The sequence below is a fragment of the Ipomoea nil genome, unplaced genomic scaffold (assembly GCF_001879475.1).
Source record: "Ipomoea nil cultivar Tokyo-kokei standard unplaced genomic scaffold, Asagao_1.1 scaffold2653, whole genome shotgun sequence".
Classification (NCBI taxonomy): domain Eukaryota; kingdom Viridiplantae; phylum Streptophyta; class Magnoliopsida; order Solanales; family Convolvulaceae; genus Ipomoea; species Ipomoea nil.
Window position 1 is genome coordinate 2832598 of NW_017619081.1, and position 27053 is coordinate 2859650.

A 27053-nucleotide genomic window follows, 5' to 3' on the forward strand; every position below is an offset into this window, starting at 1 on the left:
ATTTGTTGATTAAGGATCTATTTTTTGTATAGCATGCTGTATTTATGGCTTCAGCCCAAAATCTCTTTGGTAGACCTGAGTGTGTGATCATCGTTCGTGCAGTTTCTTTCAAGGTTCTGTTTCTCCTTTTGGCCACTCCGTTTTGCTGAGGAGTTCGTGCTGCCGAGAGTTGATGGAAGATTCCATTCTGCGCACAGAATTCCTTTATAACTTTGTTGACAAATTCCGTTCCCTGATAAGACCTTATTCGAATTATTTTGACCTCCTTTTCTGTTTGAAGTTGCCTTAAAAGATTTGGAAGAGCTGTTTCTGTTTCGTTCTCCTTCTTCAAGAAAAGCACCCATGTATATCTTGTGTAGTCATCTACTATAACAAGAGTATACTTTCTTCCACTTAAACTTGCTGGATCCACTGGTCCAAAGAGATCCATATGTAGAAGGCTTAGAGATCGAGAGTTTGCATCCACATCTTTTGACTTAAAAGATGACTTGAATTGCTTTCCTTTTTGACATGCTTCACATATCTTATCCTTCGTGTACGACACTTCGGGTAGTCCTCTCACGAGATTTCTTTTGGCGAGCTTGTTTATAGTCTTCAAGTTCAGATGGCTTAGTTTGTTGTGCCATTCTTGATTGAGATCTGCATTACTTTTGGCCACAAGACAAACGTTAGCGTTAGAAGAATTTAAGGATATTACATACATGTTCTTCTTTCGTTGACCCATTAAGGCTGTCTTGCCATCCTTCGTGTTCACGATTTTGCATTCGTCTTTGGAGAATTTTACATTGTATCCTTTGTCACAGAATTGACTTGTGCTTAGGAGATTGAACTTCAGTCCTTCAACATAAGAGACATCTTGTATTGTTATTCCCTTTTTGATGATGTCCCCTTTTCCAAGAGTTTTGCCACTGTTTTCTCCTCCAAAGATAACTTTGGTTCCATCTACTTCTATAAAGTTACTCAACATTATTTTGTCACTAGTCATATGTCTAGAGCATCCACTATCAACATACCATATGACTTGTTTTTCCTGCATTAAAGATTATGTGTTTTTAGGTACCCATTGAGTTTCAGGTCCTTGAGGGTTAGCAGTCAACTTTGGAACCCACATCAACCTAGAGTATCCACGACTCATCCTTGGTCCTTTATATCCATTAGATGTACGATAATCATAATGAATGCTGGCAAAGACTTTAGCATTATATCTTTTACGAAGATATTCCTGAGGAGGATTCTCATAATGCTTGAGATGATTAGTTTATTTACGCAGATGAACCTTTTCAAATACTGCTCTAGAGAGAGGTTCTGGGTAATCAACCCAATCTTCTTCTGATGGCCCAGTCCATCCATTGCCATACCCAGATCTTATGAAGGATCTTTCGGGTTGTCTGATTTGTCCGTTCTTTGAATTTCCTTGATTAGGATTCTTTCGTGTAACTTTCGGACGATATTACCTCTGGTTAACATTTGTCTTTTTCTGGGATCGAGTATTCCTGTTAGGCTGACCTCTTTTATGGTTTAGATCTTGTCTATTGCCATTTGGTCCATTCCTCCTGACATAAATTTGTCTAGGGTTGCCTTTAACAGTTTTCTCTTTTCCAGATTCCACAACACGTTATACAGCCGTTCCTTTCGGTTGGCTTGTTGTATGTGGTGTTTCGACATTGTTAACTGCCATCATAGGCTCAGACACCTGGGTGGGTCCTTGAACAAATGCAGCCTCGAAGCTTTCGTGTGGATATGCATTCGTGGATTTGTTCAATTCGACTTGTGAAGAGGAGCTGGGGTTAAAACCAATCCCAGTTCTTTCCCCGGGCAGTCTAGATTCATTCATCATTCTATCCATTAGATTGGATGAATTATTGAATTTATCCAAGACTTCAAGCAGTTCTTGCTCTCTCTTCTCTTTTGCTGTGCATTGCTCCTTTAGAGCGAGAACATTTTTCTCAAGTTGCTCCTTAGCAGTGACTAGCATATTGTTCTCAATACGAACTTGCTTTAGTTCATTATAGCTAATCATGAGCCGAGAGTTCTCCTCCTTAAGTTTGGAGTAAGTGCTATTTATCACCTTGAACCTCCTCATCATTTCGGTAACAGATTCATTGGAGGTTTGACTTCCCACAGAACTTGACTCAGCTGAATAACAAGATAATGAATGAGAGTTTACCTCATCTTCATCTGCCATGAGGCACAGTTCGTCTGACTCTTGGCTGAATAGGCACAGCAGTCCTTTCTCCTCATCAGTGTTTTCGTCTTCTGAGCTCGAACTTGAGGAGCTACTTTCGGTTGCAACAGTGTCAGAAGTTTCGTTTACTACCATCGCCTTCCTTCTTCCTTCTTTTCTGGAGTTTGATGATTCGGACTTGTCGCTCCTTTTATATCTTTCTCCAGTCTCTTTTGAGGGACTTGTGGTAGTGTTGTTATCTTGATGCTTGCTCACAATAGGATGAGGACAGTTCGCCTTGAAGTGTCCTGGCTTTCGGCAATTATAGCACAATAGTTGCGAGTCCATGTTTTCGGTTTTTGTGGTTTGAGGGGAATTCTCATGCTTTTTTCGATGGCCCGATCGTTGTTGGTCTTGAAAGTTGTTCTTTCTCATGAACCTTTTCATTTTCCTAACAAATAGTGCATATTGTTCATCAGATAAAAAATCACAAGAGTTAGATTTCGACCTGTTGGATGTTGATGCTGATTGATTTGCCACGAGAGCAATGTTTCTCGTTTCTGATTCTTCGGCATCTTTCGGTTCATGTTCGAACTCATATGCTTTGAGATCACTGAAAATCTTGGTCGTGCTTGTTGTTTTCATGTCTCGATTATCCCTCATTGCAATAACCTTCATTTCCCATGATTTTGGTAACCCACGAAGAATCTTCAGATTCATCTCCTTTTCAGTTAGCTCTTTCCCGAGATCTGACAAATCGCCCATAAGTCTGGTGAATCTGAGTTCCATCTCCATGATTGTTTCATTTGGCAGCATTTTGAAATCTTCAAATTTTTTCATGGCCATTGTCAGTTTGTTGTCCTTTTCTTGCTCGTCTCCTTCTCCCAAACTCATTAGGACATTCCACACTTCTATGGCATTTTGGCACTTTCGGACTCTGGGAAACAAGGAATCATCCAGAGAGTTGTAGAGAATATTTCTTGCTACATTATCCAGATTTGCCCTTGTTCATTCGTCCGTGGTATACTGGTCTTTCGGCTTTGGTATCATCTGTGCAGCTCCTGCTCCCTGTGCGGCTGCTTGTGCATTTGCCATCATGAACGTGATTGGTTCGGTTTTTATGACGTCCCACATTTCATCATGAATAGAGCATAGGAGAGCCTGCATTCTTAACTTCCAGTCATCAAATTTAGCAAGACTAAAGGCAAGTTGCTTAGAGCGATGTGCATGTTCCTTTTCCATTTTTAGAGATAAAAAGCGTGCAAAGAAAATATGCAAGATTTTCAAGAGATTTTTTATAAGGGATCTACCAGGCAGTAAACGCAAAGCCTTTACCGAACAAGGTATTGGCTCTGATACCACTTGTTGGTCCCAATAGAATGTAGCGAGAGTCTAGAGGAGGGGGGGGGGGGGGGGTGAATAGACTCTTTTCGTGAAATGCCCTAAAAGTCACCTTTCGGTGTTTTGGCGCAGCGGAAAAGTCAGATTCGTTTTAAATGCTTTGCACGAGTTTACGAAATTAGGAAAGCTTTCGTTAAGGGAGATAAGAGGATGATATGAATGCAGAAATAAAATGCGTAAGTAAAGAGATAGAAGGGACAAGAGATTTTATAGTGGTTCGGCTAACGTTGCCTACTCCACTCTTCTTCCACAACTGATGGAAGGATTGCACTATTACTCTTTAGTACAATTACACAAAGACCTCCTTGAGCACTAAGCCGGACAACCTTCGTAGGTTTTTCAACTTCTCGAGTTTACTCCGCCTCAATCAACTTCTTCTTCAGAGTTGAGGTTGGTAGAAAATGATTTCTTGATTTCTCCAACGTGATGAAGTCTTGACAATGAGAGATGATTGCTTCGAACAAATGGCAAGACTTCTTTAAGGTGTAAGAAAATGATCAGTAATCTTCTTCAAGTAACTTAACACCTTAACACTGGTTCACAAAAGCTTTTGGAGATTTGAGAGCGTTCAAGAGCTTTTGCAAGTGAATGAGTCGAGTGAAAAGAACCAGCACCTTCTTAGTTGATGAAGCTTGGTTTATATAGGTGATGAAAATTCATCCGTTGGAGGGAGATGAAATTTTCGAACTTTTTAACCAGTGGACAAGGACCGGGGAGCTTCATGCATTAAATGCTCCATTAATGAGGTTGTACCATGTAGCCGTTGAAGGTATGGAAAGCATTAGGGTTTTGTCCTTTAGCTCCAGGAGATGGTACACCTTCATTTAATGCTCCTTGATAAGAGTGTCCCATAAGGTGAGGTCCTTATTGTCCTAGGATGTTGTCAAATCAGACAGGTAGAACATTCTTCTCGTTATTGAAGAGAAGTAATGCTTGGTAAGAATCGTCTTTAACAAAACTGTCCTTTCGTGATGGTTGACAACTCCTGCTTTACTTTCGTTGTTGTTCATCATGCCTTGTGTCTTCTTTCGTCTTGGAGATCCTAACAACTAGTCATAACTCATTTTCGTGTGTTTGTCTAGCTTAACACGAATTACAGAGGAGTTATGACAACTCTAGTCTAGGGCGAAAGCAGCGATCGAAAAAGCTAATAGTTAGGGGTCTACTTTTCTACATTACATTGGTATCATCAAAATCCTAATACAATGTTCCTAACAATCTTCACTGGTGTAGGATTTGGTTCGTCATAGGCTTTTTCAGCAACATACAACCTACACATATCTTTTTTGTATATCTAATTTGCCACAATATAGCCAATTATAAAATAGGGTTTACAATAATAAATACTAACACAAGGAAATGTACAATTGCTTGAAGGACTACCAAATGTAGTAAAAAGAATGATCAAATTTGTGATGCTTGTCAAAAAAGCAAATAAGTGAAATCACCGTTCAAATCCAAGTCCCATAAATCAACATCATGTCCACTAAGCTTATTATATATGCTTATTTGGTCCTGTTGATCTTGTAAATCTAAGTATAAATGATAAAAAATACGCAATGGTAGTAGTAAATGATCTAGTTGGATTGGTTTTTTTTCTTTAATTTCTATGTTGAATCGTTGAATTTCTACGTATGTGTATTTAACTCATTTATTTGAATAGTACATATAAATAATTTAAAAATACGTAAAATAAAAAAGAATGCACATAAGTACTGCACGAAGTCCAAAGTTTTAATTTCATCATAAACATTTTATTATATTATTGTTCCCAAACATTTTATTATATTATGTTGAAGCTATTGAAAGCTCTTGAAAGTTTTCCATCATCTTGATACATAACATCAAAAACATAACATTTGTGCCAATTCATCAAATGCAACATTTGAGTCATTAATTATGCCACAGATTTCTTCTTCTCAAAGGGCAGCAGCCTGTTTACAGCCAACTTGTTCTTGTAAGCTGACTTCATGAATTCACCCCATGTGAACTCATTGTACAAGCTTTCTTCTCCTTCCTCCATGAAACAAGATAATGGTGCTATCTTTTCACTCAGAGGTGGTCCTCCAAAGTAGATCATAGACAACCTAGGTTCCATACTGTCTGCCAACACTCTGTGCTTTACACTCTTAAATCTCCCATTACTCATCACCTTCAATTCCACCAAAATTCAATTACTAATTAAATAAATGTGATGTCATAATCTATCACTTTTAATTTGTATATAAACTAATTTAATACCCACAAGAAAAAATTTAAAATAATTTTTTTTCTCAAATGGTTGAATTGGCTTTATTTGATTAATTCATAATAGGTCACGTTTTGCTAATTTGCAAGTAGTAATTAAATATAAAATATTTTGATACATAAACGAATTACATTATTTAGAAAAATAAATTAGTATAATTGTGTAAAATAATTGGGGAATAAAGTATGCTATTTTACTAAGTATGTGCTTAAGAATAAAATAATATCTAAAGGATTATAAATAAAATTAGTTGTAGTTTGGGTCACATTATGGACAAGCAGGGATTGATTTGAGATTTATAAGTATTCATCAAGATGTGATGGATACGACTTTCTAATTAATATTTCTGCAAAATAAAAAAAAATAAAATAAACTCTTCATTTCAAATTGTTGTAGATATGAGTAACGGAATGAATTTCCATTTTAGGAATATGACATTATGAAACGTTTGAATGTAATAATAATAGTTAATGAGATAAGATATTGTTGTAAATGGAGTTTTAGCTAAAATTCAATATAGTTTCTTACCACTCCGTTTTAATGTGATAATAATAGTTAATGAGATAAGATATTGTTGTAAATGGAATTTTAGCTAAAATTCAATATAGTTTCTTACCACTGATAGACCGACAATTATTATAAAGTTTATAAAAAATAGATTGAAAAAACTCTTTACTTGAAATTGTTGTAGATATGACTAACGGAATGAATTTTTTTTTTGAGAAATATGACGTTATGAAATGTTTGAATGTGATAATACAATGAATGGGATAAGATATTGTTGTAAATGGAGCGTTAGTTAAAATTTAATAAAGTTTCTTACCACCAACAGTTCGACAGTCATAATAAAATTAAAAAAAAAAAAAAAGCTCTTTAGTTGAAATTGTTGTATGACTAATTAACGAAATGAATTTTCTTTTGAAGAATATGACGTTTTGAAACGTTTGAATGTCATAATAATAATAATGAGTGGTATAAGATATTGATATAAATGGAGCATTAGCTGAAATTCAATACATAGTTTAATTTCTTACCACCGACAATCATAATACTAAAAATAAAAATAAAAATAATAAAAATACAAAAAAAAGGGAAAAAAAAGAACTAGGAATTGAATTAACACTGTTATATGTTTTTATTTTGTTACATACATACATACATATGTGTGTGTGTGATGAGGTTCCTATGAGATTAATTGAGGATTAAAAAAGTGTGTGTGCATATTACGCATTATGATGTGTGCATAACTGCATAATAAGGCTGTTTGTATATTAAGCATGTGTTCTGTGCAACATAGGACATGCTTAATATGCACACATGCATTTTTAATTTCTTAATTAATCTCATTCATATATTTATTTTTTAATGGTTGAAATTGGTTTTTATAAACACATGGGGAGGTTGGTTCTCATATGATCTCTAATATATATATATGAGTGTATTTTTGCGGTGTTAATTGGCAATGATATTGTCAATTTTCATAACATACTTAGCAATAAGTTAGATGCATTATTCATAAAATTTGAAATACTCAATATCACAAATTAGGGATAATGTCATAATGGTAGTATGGTTATAGATAGGACAACTGGTGTGTTTCCCAAATCTAACAAGGAATAATAATTTGTTGTAAATTGAATATCCTTAATATAGCATATTATCAAGGAAAAGAATATTTCCTGTTGAAGTGAAAAAGAATGATAAGCAAGATTTTCTTTTTAAAAAAAAAATAAAATAAAAATTGTTTGGTTCTTCTGAAACTAAAAAAAAAAAAAAGAAAAAAAAAATTGCATACCTGCAAAGAATCACCAACGTTGATGAAAAGGGAGTGGTGATCAGGTGGGACAGAAAGCCATGTCCCATCTCCAACTGAGATTTGCAGTCCTGTTGTGTTGTTTGATCTCACAACAGAGATCACTTGTGGGTCTGTATGCTCTCCAAACCCAATCAGATCTCCACCGTTCATTATCCCTCCTGCAGTTTGGAGCTCCGGGCATGGCGGATAATGGTTTACCCTAAACCAACAATCACTGTTCTCATCCCTTATTAGCCTGCTTAACACATCCTTTGGCTCCATCTTCAACCCCTCAGCTATCATCTCCAAAACCTCACACGCAGTGTTTCTCACAGCCCCAACATACTCCTTCACAAGGCACCTATATTTATGCAGTTTGCATAAGCAATTTTAATATCAAACACAATGTTGCAAAAAACGCTAGGCGCCCCCTAGGCGCCAAGGGCGCCGATTTTTTATTTTTTATTTATTTTTTATTTTATTTTTTTAATTAAAAAAAATTTAAAATTAAAAATTTTCAAAATTTAGTACTAAAATATAAGGTTTTCATAGTTATTTCTTAGAAACTATTTACAAAAGTGGTTGTAAAATTGTTCAAAAGATTGTTGAAACTATCTAAATACATAAAAAACTAAAATTAAGCGCTAAAGAAGCATTTTTTTGAGAAATTAGTGGACCAAACCGCCTTCGGCTGTTTGCGGTGTGTAGATCTCGAAAAAATACGCGATTTGAAAAAAAAATTGTCCAAATCGAACAACCGAGTTAAAAGTTATGCCTTCCGAAAGTTTTCCGACATTTAAAAAAAAAAAAAAAAAAAAAAAAAATCGCCGAACCGGCCGGTTAGGTGGTCTAGGCGGCCGGCCGCGGAGGAGGCCGCCGAGGCCATTCCTCGCGGCGGCCTCCTACCGCCTAGTGCCTAATCGGCGCCTAGGCGCGATTTTTGCAACACTGGATTCAAACACTTACTACTAAGTCAAAAGGTATAGCTGCTAGTAGCGAATTACCAACTTTATTTTCATATACACCCACATATTTTCGAGACGATGCTGCTGAACTTGGCCTTTACAGGGCCTCCGCCCAACAAATATTTCTATAAATTAAATAAATGAAGCTAAGATAGTTTAAGAAAGATTTGTTAATTACTTGAAAAGTTGAGAGTTGCCCGGAATGGTGATGGAGTTGTGGGTGGAGAGGAAAAGGTATTCAACCCAACCCACATCACCATTAGGGCCGATTTTCTTGTGGCCATAGCCAAAGGGGTTGGGATGGCCAACTTGTTCCTTTTCAAGCTGAGGCAAGTTGAAGAACTTCACAGCTTCTTCTTCTAATTTTGTCATGGATTCCAAGGGGACACCATGGTTGACAACCTTAAAGAATCCGAACTCATAGCAGGCCTTTACTATCTGGTCTCTGGCCGTGGGATCCAACAGGTCTATCATCGGAATAACGGTGGCAGCCGAAGTAGTAGGGTTGCATGCTTTGACCTGAGATAGGTTTTCAAGAATTTGTTGGGGCAAAACCACCATAGCTCCAAGGATAATCTTAGCACAGTGCTCTGATGGTATTGATGGAGTTGAAATGGGCTAAATGGTGATGCACGAGAGTGGAATATATATTATGGGTTGGAAGGTGTCACAAATTATGAAGGAAAGACATTTGCATTGGCTTAGCCGTGGTGTATTGCTTGCCAATTTATGCTATATATGGTGAGAATTTTTTTTTTCTAAGCTGTTAGTTTGTTAGGATAAGATATTCTAGTTTTGAAGTTGGTGATTGAAATGTCTTTTTATTATTATTATTATTATTATTATTATTATTATTATTATTATTATAAGGGAAGGGGATGTAAATGTAATCGTCTATTGAGGCTCAAACCCAGCAACTTGGTACTATTGAAACACAAGGTCTTTGGTATGTTTTTTTTTTTTTTTAAATAAAAGAGCTAATTCATTAATTATACGATGAAAAAAAATTACAATAAGATCGATGGAATAATAAAATATTTTTACATTCAGACATTGAAACAAATTTTCAATGCTACACGAAACTTCAACTTGGTATGTCTTTATTAATATACATAATTAAAATTAATGATAAGTTTAAAGATATTGAACGAAAATACAAGGCACGTTGCACTTAACAAGTGCGTGTTATGCACGCGCTTCAAAAGTGTAGACGTCTACCCGGCTTTCTCTTTTTATTTTATTTTTTCTTTTCTTTCTTTAATATTTTCTTTCTTTAATATATTATTTAAGTAAGTGGATGATGATGATGATGTGGCAATAGCCGAAATTAGTTTGATGTAGAGTGAAAATATTCTAATCACATTCTAGAGTCTAGAGCTGTCAAAAATGTCTCAACCCGCCGGTTTAGACATGTTTAACTATGATTTTAGACGGGTCAGTTTGGAGATATCACGGTAAATTATGATATGTAATTGTGTGTACCATGCATGGTGTACAAAGTTGCAAAACGATGCCGTTCCAAATTATATATATATATATATATATATATATATATATATATATATATATATATATATATATATATATATATATATATATTGTTAGGAACACTTGTATTAGGATTTTGATGATACCAATGTAACCTAGAATGTAGACCCCTAACCTTTGCTTTTGTTTAATCGCTGCTTTCGTTCTAGACGAGAGTTGCCATAACTCACACTGTAATTCGTGTTAAGCTAGTCAAACACACAAAAACGAGTTATGCTTAGATGTTAGGGCAATCAAGACGAAAGAAGATTTAAGGCACGAAGCATGAAGCGTCTACAACGGAAGTTTATCAGGAGTTGTCATCTACCACGAAGAGACAGTCTTATTTATGACAATCCTTCAAGACATTCTTCCTTTCCAATAGCAAGAAGAATGTCTTCACTGTCTGACTTGACAACATCCTAGGATAAAAAAGGACCTCAACATATGGGACACGCATACCAAGGAGCATTAAATGAAGTTGTACTATTCTAAAGCTAAAAGACAAAACCCTAAGGCTATCCATGCCATCAACAGCTACAAGGTACAAAACCCATTAATGGAGCATTTAATGCGGGAAGCTCCCAGGTCCTTACCCACTGGATATTAGGTTTGAAAATTTCATCTCCCTCCAACGGATGGAATTTTCCTCACCTATATAAACCCACCTTCATCAACTAAGAAGGTGCTGGTTCTTATCACTCGATCTAACTATCAAGCAAAAGCTCTTAAACCTTCTCAGTTCTCATCAAGCTTTTGCGAACCAGTGTTAAGGTGTGAAGATACTTGAAGAAGTCCATTGATCCTCATCTTACACCTTTAAGAAGTCTTGCAACTTGTTCGAAGCAACCATCCTTCATCAGTCAAGACTTCACCACGTTGGAGAAATCATAATTCATTTTCTACCAACCTCAACTCTGAAGAAGAAGTTGATAGAGGCGGAGTAAACTCGTGGAATTGAAAAACCTGCAGGAAGCTGTCCGGCTTAGTGATCAAGGAAGCTTCTTGTGTATTTGTACTAACGAGTGATAGTGCAAACCTTCCATAAGTTGTGGAGGAAGAGTGGAGTAGGCAAAGTTGGCTGAACCACTATAAAAATTCTCGTCTCCTTATCTCTTTACTTACTTTATTTACTTTCTGCATCATACTATCTTTCGCGCCCAAACCGAAAGTTTCCTCAATAACGTCAAACCGTGCAAAGCAAGTAAAACGAATTCAACATTTCCGCTGCGCCATAACACCGAAAGGTTGTTATTCGGCAAAATACGAAAAGAGTCTATTCACCCCCCCCTCTAGACTCTCGCTATAACCCTACCAAGACCAACAAGTGGTATCAGAGCCGATACCTTGATCGGTAAAGGCTTTGCATTTACTGCCTGGTAGATCCCTTATCAAAAATCTCTGAAAATTTGCACTTTTTCAGCTTTTTACGCATTTTTCTTGCAAAAATGGAAAAGGATCATGCTAACCGCTCTAAGCAGCTTGCTTTTAGCTTATCTAAATTCGATGACTGGAAGGTCAGAATGCAGGCTCTTCTTTGCTCTATCCATGACAAAATGTGGGATGTAATCACCACTGGACCAATCACAGTCATGATGGCAAACACACAAGCTGCAGCTCAAGGAGCCGGCGCTGAGCAGATGATACCGAAACCAAAGTCACAGCTCACCTCGGAAGAAAGAACAAGGGCGAACCTGGACAATGTAGCACGAAACATTCTTTACAACTCTCTCGACGATTCCTTGTTCCCCAGAGTTCGAAAATGCGAGAATGCCATGGAGATCTGGAACGTTCTAATGAACCTGGGTGAAGGTGATGAACAGGAGAAGGACAACAAGCTGACAGTGGCTATGAAGAAGTTTGAAGACTTCAAGATGCTGCCAAATGAAACTGTCATGGACATGGAACTTAGGTTCACCAGACTCATGGGTGATTTGACATATCTTGGAAAGGAAATGACATAGAAAGAAAAGAATCTGAAGATACTTCGTGGTCTGCCGAAGTCTTGGGAGATGAAAGTCATCGCAATGAGAGACAACCGAGACATGAAGACTACGAGCACAACCAAAATCTTCAGTGACCTCAAGGCTTACGAGTTTGAGCATGAACCGAAGGATGCGGAAGAATCTGAAACGAGAAATATAGCTCTCGTGGCTAACAAACAAGCATCAACTTCTGACAGGTCAAAATCTAACTCTTGTGAATTCTTATCTGATGAACAATATGCTTTGTTTGTTAGAAAAATGAAGAGGTTTATGAGAATGAACAACTTCCAAGACCCTCATCGTTCGAGCCACCAAAGGCAACACGAAAGCTCGCCTCAAACTTCAAAGCCTGATACTTCAGACTCGCAATTGTTGTGCTACAACTGTCGGAAACCAGGACATTTCAAGGCAAACTGTCCTCACCCAATTGTGAGCAAGCATCAAGACAACAACACTACCAAAAGCTCATCCAAAGAAGCCGGAGATAGTTACAAAAGAAATGATAAGCCAGAATCATCAAGCACCAGAAACGAAAGAAGGAGAAAGGCTATGGTAGTGAACGAAACTCCTGACACTGTTGAGGCCGAAAGCAGTTCCTCAAGCTCAAGTTCAGATGACGAAAGTACTGAAGAGGAAAAAGGACTGCTATGCCTGTTCAGCCAAGAATCAGAAGATCTATGCCTTATGGCTGACGAGGATGAGGTAAATTCTCAATCATCCTCTTGTTATTCAGCAGAGTCCAGTTCTGTGGGGAGTCAAACTTCCAATGAATCTGTCACCGAAATGATGAGGAAGTTCAAAGTGATCAAAAGCACATACTCTAAACTTAAGGAGGAGAACTCTCGGCTTATGATTAGCTATAATGCGCTAAGGCAAGTTCGAGTTGAGAACATAATGCTAGCCATTGCTAAGAAGCAACTTGAGGAAAATGTTCTCGCTCTGAAAGAGCAGTGCACAGCAAGAGAAAAGAGAGAGCAAGAATTGCTTGAAGTCTTGAATAAATTCAACAATTCGTCCAATCTAATGGACCGAATGGTGAATGAATCTAGACGGCCCGGGGAAAGAACGGGAATTGGTTTTGACCCCAGCTCCTCTTCACAAGTCGGCTTGAACAAATCCACGAATGCTTATTCTCACGAAAGTTTTCAAGCTGCATTTGTTCAAGGTCCAACCCAGGTGTCTGAGCCTATGACGAAAGTTAACGATGTCGCCACACCACAATCAACAAGCCAACCGAAAGGTAAGGCTGTACAACGAATTGTGGATCCTAGAGATGAAAGATCTTTCAAAGGCAATCCTAGACAAAAACATGTCAAAAGGAATGGACCAAATGGCAATAGACAAAATCTAAACCATAAGAAAGGTCAGCCTAACAAGAATATTCAATCAAGGAAAAGGCCGAATGTTAACCAGAGGCAATATCGTCCAAAACCAACACGAAAGAATCCTGTTCAAGGAATCCCGAGAAATGGACGAATCAGACAAAACGAAAGATCTTTCAAAGGATCAGGTTATGGCAATGGATGGACTGGGCCATCAGAGGAAGATTGGTTTGATTACCCAGAACCTCTATCAAGAGCTGAATTTGAGATAATTCATCTGCGTAAACAAAACAATTACTCCAAGTATTATGAAAATCCTCCTGAAGAATATTTTCACGAGAGATATAATGCTAAAACCTTTGCCAATATCCATTATGATTACCGCACATCTAATGGGTATAGAGGACCGAGGATGAGACGAGGAAACTCTAGGTTCATGTGGATTCCAAAGCTGACATCTAATCCTCAAGGACCCGAAACTCAAGGGGTACCTAAAATCATATAATCTTTCTTGCAGGACAAACAAGTCATATGGTATGTCGATAGTGGCTGCTCAAGACATATGACTGGTGATAAAACAATGTTGAGCAATTTCAAGAAAGTCGATGGACCTAAAGTCGTCTTTGGAGGACAAACCAGTGGTAAAACTCGTGGAACAGGAAACATCATAAAAAAGGGAATAACCATCCAAGATGTAGCCTATGTTGAAGGATTAAACTTCAATCTCCTGAGCATAAGTCAGTTTTGTGACAAAGGCTACAAAGTTGAATTCTCCAAGGACAATTGCAAAATAATCAACACGAGAAATGGAGAAATCGCATTAACTGGCCAAAAGAAGAAAAACATGTACGTAATCTCGTGGAATTCTTCTAACGCTAACGTTTGCTTTGTGGCTAAAAGTAATGCAGATCTTAGTCAAGAATGGCACAACAAGCTAAGTCATCTAAATCTGAAAACGATCAACAAACTAGCCAAGAAAAATCTTGTGAGAGGCTTAGCCGAAGCATCCTACATAAAAGACAAAATTTTTGAGGCATGTCAAAAGGGAAAACAAATCAAGTCATCTTTCAAGTCCAAGGATGTGGATGCAAACTCTCGTTCCTTAAGCCTTCTACACATGGATCTCTTCGGACCAGTTGATCCAGCAAGTCTGAGTAGAAGAAAGTATAATCTCGTCATAGTAGATGATCACACGAGATATACTTGGGTGCTTTTCTTGAAAAAAAAAAGAACAAAACCGAAGTCGTTCTTCCTAATCTCTTGAGGCAACTGCAGACAGAAAAAGAGGTCAAGATCATTCGGATAAGATCAGATCAAGGAACTGAGTTTGTTAACAAGGTCATAAAAGAGTTCTGTGCACAAAATGGAATCTTTCATCAACTCTCAGCAGCACGAACTCCTCAACAAAACGGAGTAGCCGAAAGGAGAAACAGAACCCTGAAAGAGGCAGCACGAACAATGATCTCACACTCAGGCTTACCAAAGCGGTTTTGGGCCGAAGCCATAAACACAGCATGCTATACACAAAACAGATCCCTAATCAACAAATCCTACAACAAAACCCCATATGAACTATGGAAAGGTAAAGTACCGAGTATTGCCTATTTTCATGTCTTTGGTCGCAGGTGCTTTATTCACAATAATGGAAATAATCATTTGAGAGCCTTTGACAAAAGAGCAGACGAAGGATTGTTCATGGGTTATTCCTCAGTAAGTAAGGCCTTTAGAGTCCTAAACAAACGAACAATGGTGATTGAGGAATCCTTCACGTCAAATTCGACGAACTATCTGAGAAAAATCCAGCTGGTATTGAATCATCAAGTGATCCAAGTCAAAACTCTCAACCAAACGAAGAAGAAGTCTCAGATGAAGAAGATATCTTAACTTCCTACACGAAATATCAATTGAAGATCTCTGAGCCCGAAACTACAACTCAAGAAAATGTTGATGTACAACAAGACACTCCTGATGTTCAAGCACCATTCGAACCCATGATCTACGTTCAGCTACCTTATATTCCTGAAATGGATGCACAAAATCAGCAAAATGTTTTTGAACCCGATCTTAGATGGTTAAGAGATCATCCTCCGGATCAAGTGATTGGAAATGTTCAAGAAGGTGTACGAACAAGAGCCTCCCTGCACGAAAATATGATGGCATGTTTCTTATCACAAATGGAACCAAAATCCATCGAAGAAGCTTTAAGTGATCCTCACTGGGTGATAGCCATGCAAGAAGAGCTTAATCAATTTGAACGAAATGACGTATGGGAACTTGTCACAAGACCAACACATCAGAATGTCATTGGGACTAAGTGGGTTTTTAGAAACAAAATGAGCGAAGATGGACTCATTGTTAGGAACGAGGCTCGTCTTGTAGCTAAAGGTTATTGTCAAGAAGAAGGAATTGACTTGGATGAAACCTTCGCCCCCGTAGCTAGACTTGAGGCTATACAAATTTTCTTAGCCTATGCAGCTTACAAAGACTTCAAAGTCTATCAAATGGATGTCAAAAGTGCTTTCTTGAATGGTCTTCTTGAAGAAGAAGTCTATGTTGAGCAACCACCTGGCTTTGCAGTCGACTTTGGACAAGAAAAAGTCTATCATCTCAAAAAGGCATTATATGGCTTAAAGCAAACTCCAAGAGCTTGGTATGATACGCTTTCACACTTTCTTATTTACTGCAGTTTCACGAAAGGAGCCGTAGACAAAACGCTCTTTCATATTAAAGATGATGATCATATTCTTCTAGTGCAAATCTATGTTGATGACATCATCTTCGGAAGTACGAATCCTATTCTGTGTGAAAAGTTCTCAAACCTTATGCAAGGAAAATTTGAAATGAGCATGATGGGAGAACTAAACTATTTTCTGGGATTGCAAGTACAGCAATGCTCAGATGGAATTTTTATTAGTCAAGCCAAATATACCAAGGATCTATTTCGAAAGTTTGGCATTGATGGAAAGACATCTGTCAAAATTCCTATGAGCACATCTCTTAGAATGGATATTGACAACGAAGGAAAAGATGTGGATCAGAAAAACTTTCATGGTATAATCGGGTCTCTTCTATACCTAACAGCAAGCAGACCTGACATTTCGTTTGCTGTTGGAGTATGTGCGAGATTTCAAGCTAAACCTAAAGAAAGTCACTTGAGTGCAACCAAAAAGATCTTGAGATACCTTAAAGGGACAAAAAGTGTTGGACTTTGGTACCCGAAAGAAGGAACTTTCGATCTCGTTGGCTATTCGGATGCCGACTTTGCTGGATGCCGAATTGATCGAAAAAGCACCTTAGGAACCTGCCAGTTCCTAGGGGGAAGACTTGTGCCTTGGTTTAGTAAAAAGCAACATTCCATTGCTACCAGCACGACTGAGGCCGAATATATAGCAGCTGGAAGTTGCTATGCTCAAATTCTTTCGATGACTCATCAGTTAAAGGATTATGGCATAAATGCACGAGAAGTGAGCATCAAATGTGACAACACTAGTGCAATTGCCATCACGCACAACCTATTCTACATTCACGAACTAAACACATTGTTATTAAGTATCATTTTATTCGTTATCATGTTGAGAGAAAAGATATATCTCTTGATTATGTCAATACTGATGATCAGCTTGCAGATATTCTCACAAAACCCTTGAGTGAAGCAAGATTCTCTACTCTAAGACATGAAATCAGGATGATTGAAATGGCATAAAACTCGGGAATCAAATCTGCAAAGATTTTCACAATATTCTTACAGAATCTCCTCGATATTCTCATCATAAAGATTTGATCTATTCTCACACGCAAGATCTCTATAAAAAGAGAGAACATATTGTCACCAAATCCACACTAACTCATCTTTTGTAAGAAATCTAGTCTTTATCTTTGATTATGTTGGTATGTGTACAGGGAGTGAATCGAAAACGACAATCACAGAAAAGAGGAAAGATGAGATTGAAATCTTCCATGATCCTCTAGTTGATGAGGAGGCATTAAACAAATTTCTAGCATGTTCACAACATATCCAAAATCTCCTGTGTGACCGAACGGAGCAAGAATCACGTGAATCATTTCACTCTGTTGGCAACTCCATAGGATATGCAAAGGAGGACAGTGTGCTGGAAAGAAGCGATAGCTTTGACTATTCACCATCAAGCACTCCTCCAAAACTGCCCTCACCACTTAAGTCCACAGCGAACAGCAAGAAGAAAATGACCTAAGAATTACTCTGGGTCACTATGATAAGCTGTGAATCTATCTATCATGAATAAAATATGAAAAAGGCTGTCACGAAATTTGTTGATTACTTTCCTAACACGAAACCTAGTGACGTCATCTATAATATTTTAAACAGATCTGCACGCAATCTCTGCATCTATAAATTGAAACCTCCTTCCAAGAATTTTACTCACACAATCAGTCCATTAGTAAGTAAAACTTTGCAGGTACGAATAAGGGCAAAGGAAAGATGGACGAGGCAGAGAGACGAGCTATTCGGCGTGATCACCACCTTCAGGAAGCAGGCAAACTGACTAGTGCCACGATAATGAAATTAGTGGAAGATGGTGATAGGGTCCACGTAACGTTCTCCATGCCAAACTCGGCCACCCCGAAAGAAAGAGAAATTCTGGACAATGCTGTCAACGAATCTCTGGCCACAAAAAAACAAATGTCTGGCACAGGCAACACAGCTGGCAAACGAAAGGAAGATGGTTATGAACAATGCTAACAAGCACTCATCTCACACACCCATCTTTCGTTGGTATCCAGTTTCTGAGGCTTCACAAAAGAGTGAAAAGTCTTATGAAGACTTCACTCTAGTTCACTCTCAGTTACCAACCAACTCAACTACGCCCACTCTCTCCCTAGAGGAACTGGACGAATATGCGAACAAGGCAAATTTGCCTGACGTGACTGATGAGTTGACTCGTCTGGAGCTTCACGTGCCTTATCGTTTTCTTTAAACAATGTTTGTTTTATCTGTATGGCTTGGAGTACCTCTGCACGATTCCTTTCAATGAAATTATCTACCTTTATTGATGTTACTAATTGCTCTTTTGACCATGAATCTTTAATGTCAGACTATTTCTTTCGGGTCAAAGAGTTATCTCTTAAACGCATCAAATATGACAATAAATGCATGGATCTAAATGCTAATTGGTTCTACAGAAATCATAGTTTCTCCTAAATGGTTAACCACTGGATAAAACATTGATCTTCATCTCAAATTTGCTATAAAATGAGGACATTGGTTTCATTTAAAAGCATCCCTTATTTCTCAATCAGTGGCTCCTAAAGTTTCAATTACCAGGAAAGCATCAAGGAGAACCCGAGCTCATCCAGAAGAAGATAATCTAGGCAATCATAATCTCGGCAACAATCCTATTAATCCTCTGAATATCTCATCTGACTTAGAAAGTGAGGATTTTGATGAACTCATCAAAAGATGTGCTGATGAAGATGCCAGATCCTTTGATCCCAATGAGGAATCCCCTCTAATTGTTAGAAAGGGCTTCTTGTCATTGGAATCCTGGAACAATCCCACTATGGACAAAGATCTCAGGGAGTTTTATCGAACATATAATTGCAAGACTGAGTTTGTAGGATACATTGAAGGAGAATCTGATGAGGAAATGTATCCTCTCGATGGACCATCTCTTCCAAAAGCCCCTACATCAAAGAAAATTCCTAAGGTCACCAAGGGCGAAACCAGTAAGACTGGGAAAGGAAAGGGAAAGAAATGAAAATCTCGATGTTATTTGTTCAATAATCGTCCTTAATTCTGCATTTCTGTTCATCTATGTCTCGTGCTTTTATTAATGAAGATTTTCTAGCATAAATCTCTGACTGTCTGATATTTGCATACATTGGAATCATCTCACTGACCTTTAAATTATGGTATTCTTGAAAATATCCATTCAAAGTCTTCTACGACATTAATGGTCAGTTGAAGAAACATATGGTCATTAATTACAGCATTGAATGCTGTGAGTAGTTTCACATCGATATCTCTTCACGCTATACCTATAAAAAGGGGATATATCTCACTCTTCTCATCATCTTCAAAAATGGCCCCTAAAAAGCCTTTTACAAGGGGAGATTCTCGCAAACAGAGAGAACTCGCCAGGAAAATAAGAGAAGAACAGGGAGACATGTATCTCGGCAATAGCCTTCAAGCAACCTTAGAGGTCTCCTCTGATACTGAATCATCATCTCAGTATGATGAAATGGCTGGCTACATTGTCGAGGAACCCGAGGAAGCCCCTCCAGAAGAGGAAGTTCCTCAACAAGAGAAGAGTCCTGCTGATCTGCCTAACAAGTATTATGCCAAAAATTATGTCAACTATCTCAATGAAGAGATCAAATCTGAGAGTAAAGAAGAGCCCACTTCGTCTTCGGACTCTAACTTTCTGCGTACCAGAAAATGGTATAAAAGAATGTGGGCAGAACTCAAGAAGCCGAAAGCTGAGACTCATGAGGATAAGGCAAACGAGAGGAAGAAAAACTAATCTTTTGGATTATGTATCTTATTTTCTGTATCTGTCTCTCTCGTTTGGATGAATAATAAAATCTTGGTTTCAATGATTTTAGTTTAATCTTAATTAAGTGATGAACGAAACTTTAGTTGTTTCTGTTCACACCTACCATGGAATACCAATGACCAGGACTATCTTTCTTGGAAATGCATATATTCCTTCACGCGTGCTATTCATGTTCATGGCTAGTCATTCGGGTCACACCTTTTGATAAAATCTTATATTCTTTATAAGGGACTTTCTCGAGAAATATGGCTTCACACTTCTCAACTTATATCACCATGGACAAGGGAAAAGCAATGGCTCTCACAACTGGAAGTTTGTCTAGAAAAGCTAAATCCAAGAATGCTCCTCGTCATGAACCAGAGAATTCATTGCTGGAGGGTTCATCTTCAATTGATGGATCCACCAAAATATCAAGTCTCTCTGAGTTTCTCTCGCTTGTAAAGCTTGCGCCTCATCTAAAAAATGATGAAAAATACATGGCTACTTATGCTGCTGCTGAGGCTCGTGTTAAGACCGAACTGGATGACATGGAAAAACGAGGTCTTTCAAGAGATGCTATGGGCACCGATCATGAGACAATCATGGGAGAAGTATTTTCTTTTGAGGTTCCCAAGAAGGAATACCTTGATTATGCCCAACAGAAGAACACCAAAAAGTAAAGACTTGTACTGCTTTGAACTACGAGAGATGTAGTAATAGTGCTCAATATCTTCGTCTTATGAAATAAGACATCTCTCGGGTTATCTTATAAAAGTTTCGTTGTATGTTATGTTCATTAGACTTTATTTGTCTAATGGACCTTTCGTCTAATGAAGTTTATCTTGTTTCGGTTTTCAGTCGTACTTAAGAAGCTTCAAAATCAATAAATCATCTGAACCGTTAACACATTTCATCATGGGGATCGTGTGGCCGAGAAAAGTGGTCCACTACCCCACGATCTCTGACAAATGAATTGATGTGCATTTAATGCATACGTAGGCACTTGATGTGCATTTGAAGAATTGAACCGGTTGAGAGTTTGAATTTCAAACTACCCATCACTAAAATGGGTCACCCGTATTTGTATACCCGGGACCCAAAGAAAACCCTACCTAAACCCTCTTCATATCAACCCTCATCTCTTTTATGCACTCTCAATCTTAAATCTGCCTTTACACCTTCACTACATCCAAAACCTCTCAAATGGCGGACTCACCAAAAGCTACCACCTACGAAGCTGAACCTGAAGTGCCAACTACACTGGAGATACCAACCTTTCCCACAAACGACACCGCTTTTATTGAATCTCGGACTCCCTTCATTGCCGGAGGAAGCATGTGGGATGCGCATGGCTTCCTGAAGTATGTCATCGATCGAGACTTCGGAGAAAAGATCATCAACCTGCTTAAGGAAACTGGTTTGTATAAATTTGCTGCACATCTGTATTCGTTTTGGTTCCCTACGGATGTTGCACAATTCTACATGAATGCTTCTGTTTCTACGGATTCTCTCACCATAACATCGAGAGTCAACAATCAAGCAGTAACAATTACGTCGGAGGATATTAGGGCTGCCTATGAATTTCCTCAGAGGGATGAGTCATACAAATCCAATCTCGCCTTCTATCACTATGATCAGGATGATTTTTATGCTTCTATCAAAAACAAGCAAGGTCCAACTGCAATCAGATGGCCTTTGAAGAAGAAGTGGTTTCGTTTGGATTACGAGTTCACAGTGGACATCTTCAACAAGCTTGTCGAACACAAAACATCGGGGACAGACAATGTAACGAAAGAAAAGCTCAAAATGCTGCACGCATTCCTCCATGATCACAAGGTGGACTGGTCAAAAATTATCTTCAATAACCTCATACATGTCATCACTTTTAATAGAAAAAGCACTGGAGATATTACGAAGAAAATAGGCTACGGGTTCTTGGTTAGTCACTTCCTCACTACAAAGAGAATCCCTGTGAGACCAGGAATCAGGCCTGGACCTAAGGCATGTCACATGCAGCACAAGCCCACTGGCTATTATAAGCAGAAAGCTTTGGAACTGGACATACCATTGGAACTAGTCAAAGCTAAACGGAAGTCTAAGGAGGCGAAAGAATCAGAAGATGATCAGCCTAAGCCGAAACGACAGAAGAAGGAGAGAAGCTCGCTTCGTGTTGAGACGAAAGCAGTTGTTGTTGAGAAACCGTCCCCAGCTCCAACAGCAAATCCAGAAGAAATGACAACTTTGACTCCACCTGTTCTATCAGTGGATCCAATCATTGTGGACCACTCTTCTGACGATGACAATATTGCTCTTTCTGTTCTCGGTAAAAAGGGGCAGATTAAGTCTCCGGAAAAATCGAGCACACCTCTCTCAATGAAGGAAGGTACCAAGACGAAAGAAGCATCTTCCCAAAGGGAAGACAAGAAGAAGGAAGTATCTACCCAGGGGGAAGACAAAATGAAAGCAGTAGATTCCCAGGGAGAAGACAAGCCGAAAGAAGTAGATTCCCAGGGGGAAGACAAGGCGAAAGAAAAATCCTCTCAGGGGGAAGATATGTCAAAAGATGAAAACCCGAAAGCAGCCTCCTCCGAGAAGAAGTCAAAGGCGACATCATCCAGACGAAAAGCAAAATCCAAACCATCCAGGAAACGAAAGCACAGGTCCTCTTTAGAACCTCAAGATCCCATCTCTCCGAAAAGCCTCCAACCACAAGAACCCATTTCAGCAGAGCGAACTTCTCCACGTTCGACACAAGAACCTGCTGTCATGGAAAAGGAGGTCAATCACTTAAGTCTCCCACAAGAACCTGGCTTGCCAGAAGAGACGAGAGAAGTGATTGTTCACACGAATGTTGCTGATGTCCCTCTTACCGAAAGCACCCTCCCACAAGAACCTACCCTTGCAGAGCAGGTACCAGATACTCTGACACAAGAACCTGCATTGGTAGTTGAGGACAATCAAGTGATCCCAAATACGATCATTAATCCGAAAGCAGTGATCACACCACCAGCTGTTGCACCCATCCCTCCATCTCCGGATCAATTACTTCGTGAGGCTATAGAGTGATGCGGCCCAACATAATGAAGATCCATCAAGAGTACCAATTACAAGGCCCAAGTCCAAACGATTAAGACAACTCTTCATTGGTGATATTCAAAGATGGCGGAAATCCAAGTCAAGCCCATTTGAAAAGATGAAGAAGAATTCAAGGCTTTTTATAATTGTTTAAGTGCTGATTTTGGTGATTAAATTAGGCCCAAATCAGCCCTATTATTTTTGGTCATCATTAATTTAAATTGTTTGGCATAAAAGAGAAAACACTAGTTGTATTTAGAAAGGATTCCTTAAATCATTTTCTAAATAAAACTCTATTTACTTGTTTTCTAGATTAGGTTTAGGACTCTTTTTTCCATTGCATTTAGAATTATAATGCTGCCCCTATACCTATAAATAGGGCACATCCATATCAGTTTCAGGGAGGCTTTAATTCAATAAAATTCTTAAGTTTTTCTTTACACTTGTGTAAGGAACCTTATGGCTAATTGTGGACTCAATTAGTGGCTAGTCGTGGACTCGACTAGCAAATTGATTCGTGGACTCGAATCAATATTAATTTCTTCAACCTTAGATTTAGGTTCGTGGACTCGTTCTTGAATCGAAGGAAACTAGATCCGACTCTAGTTGATTGAAGATTGCATCATCGAGGTACTTAAAGCTACAATGGGATTCTTCCAAGTCTTTGAGGATTCGAGACAAAGGGTTTCTCGTGAGGTTTAAGGTATTTCTATCCATCTCTATCTTTACATTGTGAGCAATTCTTGGGACAATACTCATCTTATTTGAATCTTGGCCAAGGTTCATATCAATTTGGTATTCAGAGCCTAGGTTTATCTCATTATCATTAGAAATTTGGTTTCTTTGGTTCCCTAGGTTTATCTCGTTCTTATCTTACATACTACTTTTATTCATGTCTTATTCATTAAAAACCCCCCAAAAAAATTTCCTTTGCATTCTTGATTGTGTTCTTGAATCTTGATACATGTTCTCCAGTTTCTTGAAAAACAATCCCGAAAGAGTTTTCCTTTTTTCCCGTCCAATATCAACGAGACCTCACACCTCCTAAGCACCATATTACCTCATATTCTGTCAGGAAAATAACCCCATCTCACCCTTACCTATATCCAAAGCGCATTTACGCGCAATTACGTCTCAATCACAGCCTGTCCAGATTTCCGCGTTCTGTGACTAGTTTCAAAGTATGACTTATATCTCGAGATCCACTGGTTAGTTTTATCCGAAATTTTGATATGTTGTAGATCTCTTCTGGGGAGTTCTTTTGATATATTATATACGTGCTAATTCCTTACGGTCATTGAGATATTCATCTTCGAAGTAAGGGCAGCGTTTCTGTTTTTCTGGGTGATTCTTGAAATTCTTGATTCTGTTTTGAAGGTGTTGTGTGGATCCTCTTGGTCCGAAATTTTTGTTGATATTTACAGTAGTTATTTGGAGGTTACTTATCAAAAAAAAATCAAAAAAAAAATCAAGAAATTTGAAAAAAAAAAACAAAAAAGAGAAAGCAATAAAGAAGAAGAATAAGGTTGGGAAAAGAATCTGGTTGGTGGGAGAATTTTGGAGAGAAAAGGAAGGGGAGAAGTATAAGGTTGGAAGGAGTTGTTGATACATTCCTATTTGGTTGTGGTACACTTGAACCACTTTTACATTCTATTTGTGTCTATCTTCTGATATTGGTCCTACATATCTTTCTGCCATACTTCTTTCTTTGCTTCCCTTTTTCTTTCAAATCTTTCTTAGTTTCTTTGCTTGTATTGTCCTTTTTTCTTTTCTTCTTGCTCTCAATTTTATTACCTACCTCACGATACACCTTACTCTCAAAGGCTTGTGAAGTTTTCCAAAGTACGTTTTCTTGAACTTTGAGGTTGAATCCATATCAACTTGAGTTCCGGACTAGAATTTTCCTTTTTGGAAAAAGGCTTGTGAGAGTATCTGCCACCTTGAGTGATACACGAGTGGAGTGTATGTTTGTAAGAGTGTATAGTGCACCCCCAGAGCCATATAATCCACCTCTTACCTGCGAGCTGAGAATAGTGAGGGAGCGAGCCAACTTTTTGGTTTCACTAACGTGATTACTCACACATCTTCTTGTTTTTTTTTTTAGATATTTTTTTTTTCCTATACAGATGGCTGATCAAGTTCCAAATCTTCCCCAGGCATTAGAACAAAAGATAGACAGGTTACTCAAACTAATGAATAATTTGGAGCAACGCTCACACCAAGTGCAACCACCACACAATGATGAGTGACACCTGCCATCGGCAGGAATAGTGGATCCTAGATGTCAAAGGATCCAGCAGCATAATGCGGAGTTAGGAAACATTAAACATGAAATTCCTAACTTCACCGGTGAGAAAGGACCTACTGAATACATAGAATGGGAGAATGCTGTTGAAACTCTTTTCCATTTAAAGCACTATTCTGATTTTACAAAAATTAGGCTAGTTGCTACATCTTTTAAGGGTTATGCATTATCTTGGTGGCAAAAAAGAAATGGAGAGAGAGTTGCTAATTTTATTCCTTATGAATCTTGGGTTCAAGTGAGGGAAGATATGCGCCTAACCTTTCGTCCTAAATTTTTTTTGTATGATCTTGAAAGAAAATTGCAGGGAACGGTGCAAGGAACAAAGTCAGTTGATGAGTACCACCAAACTATAAATATTTTGCTTAAACAGGGAAACATACATGAAGAAGATACAAAAACTGTTGCTCGTTTTGTACATGGATTGAACTTAGAAATTCGATGTGGAATGAGTATTCAGAGATATAACACCCTTTATGATGCCTTGTATGCTGCACGTGAATTTGAGGCAAAAATTAAAGAGATGAAAATGCACAAGTCCAACAATATTGCATCAAGATGGAACAACACTTGTTCCACCCTTCAAAGGCGTGATGAAAATCCTCCTCCAAGAGATGATTCACGAGACAACGGTAAGGAAAAGGTAAGTGAGGCAGTGACGCCTCAACATGATAGAGAAATGATTTGTTATAGATGTAATGGGAGAGGCCACATAGCCCGTGATTGCCCTAACAAGAGGGTAGTTAAGATAACAACACAATCTGAAAAATTTACTTCTTGTCTTGAATCTGAGGATGAGGTATGTGACTATTTTGAAAGCCCCAATGAACATGTTGAGGGAGAACCTTTTATACCTTTAGATTTTGATTCTAAATATGCTGATAGTGAGTCTAGTCATACTCCTGTTGTTAAGGATGTTTTGAATGTTCACCCTATAAAAGAAAATGAGTCTCAAACTAAAAATATATTTTGTGCTAACGAGTCACTTAGAGGGAATGCTTGTACTGTGGTAATAGATTCTGGAAGTTGCACAAATGTGGCTAGTGCAGCTATGGTTAAATTTCTTCAATTACATTTTCTTAATCATCCAAATCCTTATTGTTTGCAATGGTTAACTGATGCAGGAGAAGCTAGAGTAACCAAACAGGCTCTTATTCCTTTATCTATTAACAGTTACTCTAATGAAATCTTGTGTGATAATATCCCAATGCAGGCTGCTCATATCTTGTTAGGTAAACCATGGAAATTTGATAGAAAAATAAGTTCTGATGGAATGAGGAACACTTATGTGTTTTACATGAATGGGGTTACATATGTCTTGCCTCGTTTGTATCCTAAACAAGTAGAAGAAATTCAATCGACATTGATGCAAGCTCTCAAACTAGCCTCAAAGAAGGAAGAAATCAAAGAGAGAAAAGTGGAACCTCCATGTTTGGAATTGCAATCACCACTCCAATCCTCTAACTCAGTTTGTAGCCAAAAAAAGGGATCACAATCATTGATACAGTGGAAAGGACCAGCCCAAGGTGTCAAAGTGCAAACACCATACATGCAAGAGAAAGGAAGGGGAGTCACTTTCTACTCACTTTTATTTCAAAAGCATGCATTAAAATTCTCTAGATTTCTTTGCCATGTTTCTATTAATGGCCAACTTGCTAGATGTGTTAGAAATTTGTTTGCATCCATACATCCGAGATTCCCTAACTTTGATTTTACTAAAACTTTATTTGATAGAGATAAGGGATCACTTGGAAGTT

General features: G+C 38.1%; 2 protein-coding genes across 2 annotated transcripts; one reads left to right on the forward strand and one right to left on the reverse strand.

Moving 5' to 3' along the window:
• Positions 1-5278: 5278 nt before the first annotated feature.
• On the reverse strand, positions 5279-9222 carry LOC109154769 (gibberellin 2-beta-dioxygenase 1-like). The gene is made up of 3 exons (XM_019302498.1): positions 8752-9222; positions 7609-7969; positions 5279-5717 (listed from the first exon to the last, which is right to left on the reverse strand). The coding sequence occupies exons 1-3, from the start codon at positions 9132-9134 to the stop codon at positions 5463-5465; spliced, it is 999 nt and encodes a 332-aa protein (XP_019158043.1). The 5' UTR covers positions 9135-9222; the 3' UTR covers positions 5279-5462.
• A 2326-nt stretch (positions 9223-11548) lies between these two features.
• On the forward strand, positions 11549-12064 carry LOC109154728. Its single transcript, XM_019302455.1, has one exon. It carries the CDS (start codon positions 11549-11551, stop codon positions 12062-12064), a length of 516 nt encoding a protein of 171 aa, XP_019158000.1.
• Positions 12065-27053: the final 14989 nt, after the last annotated feature.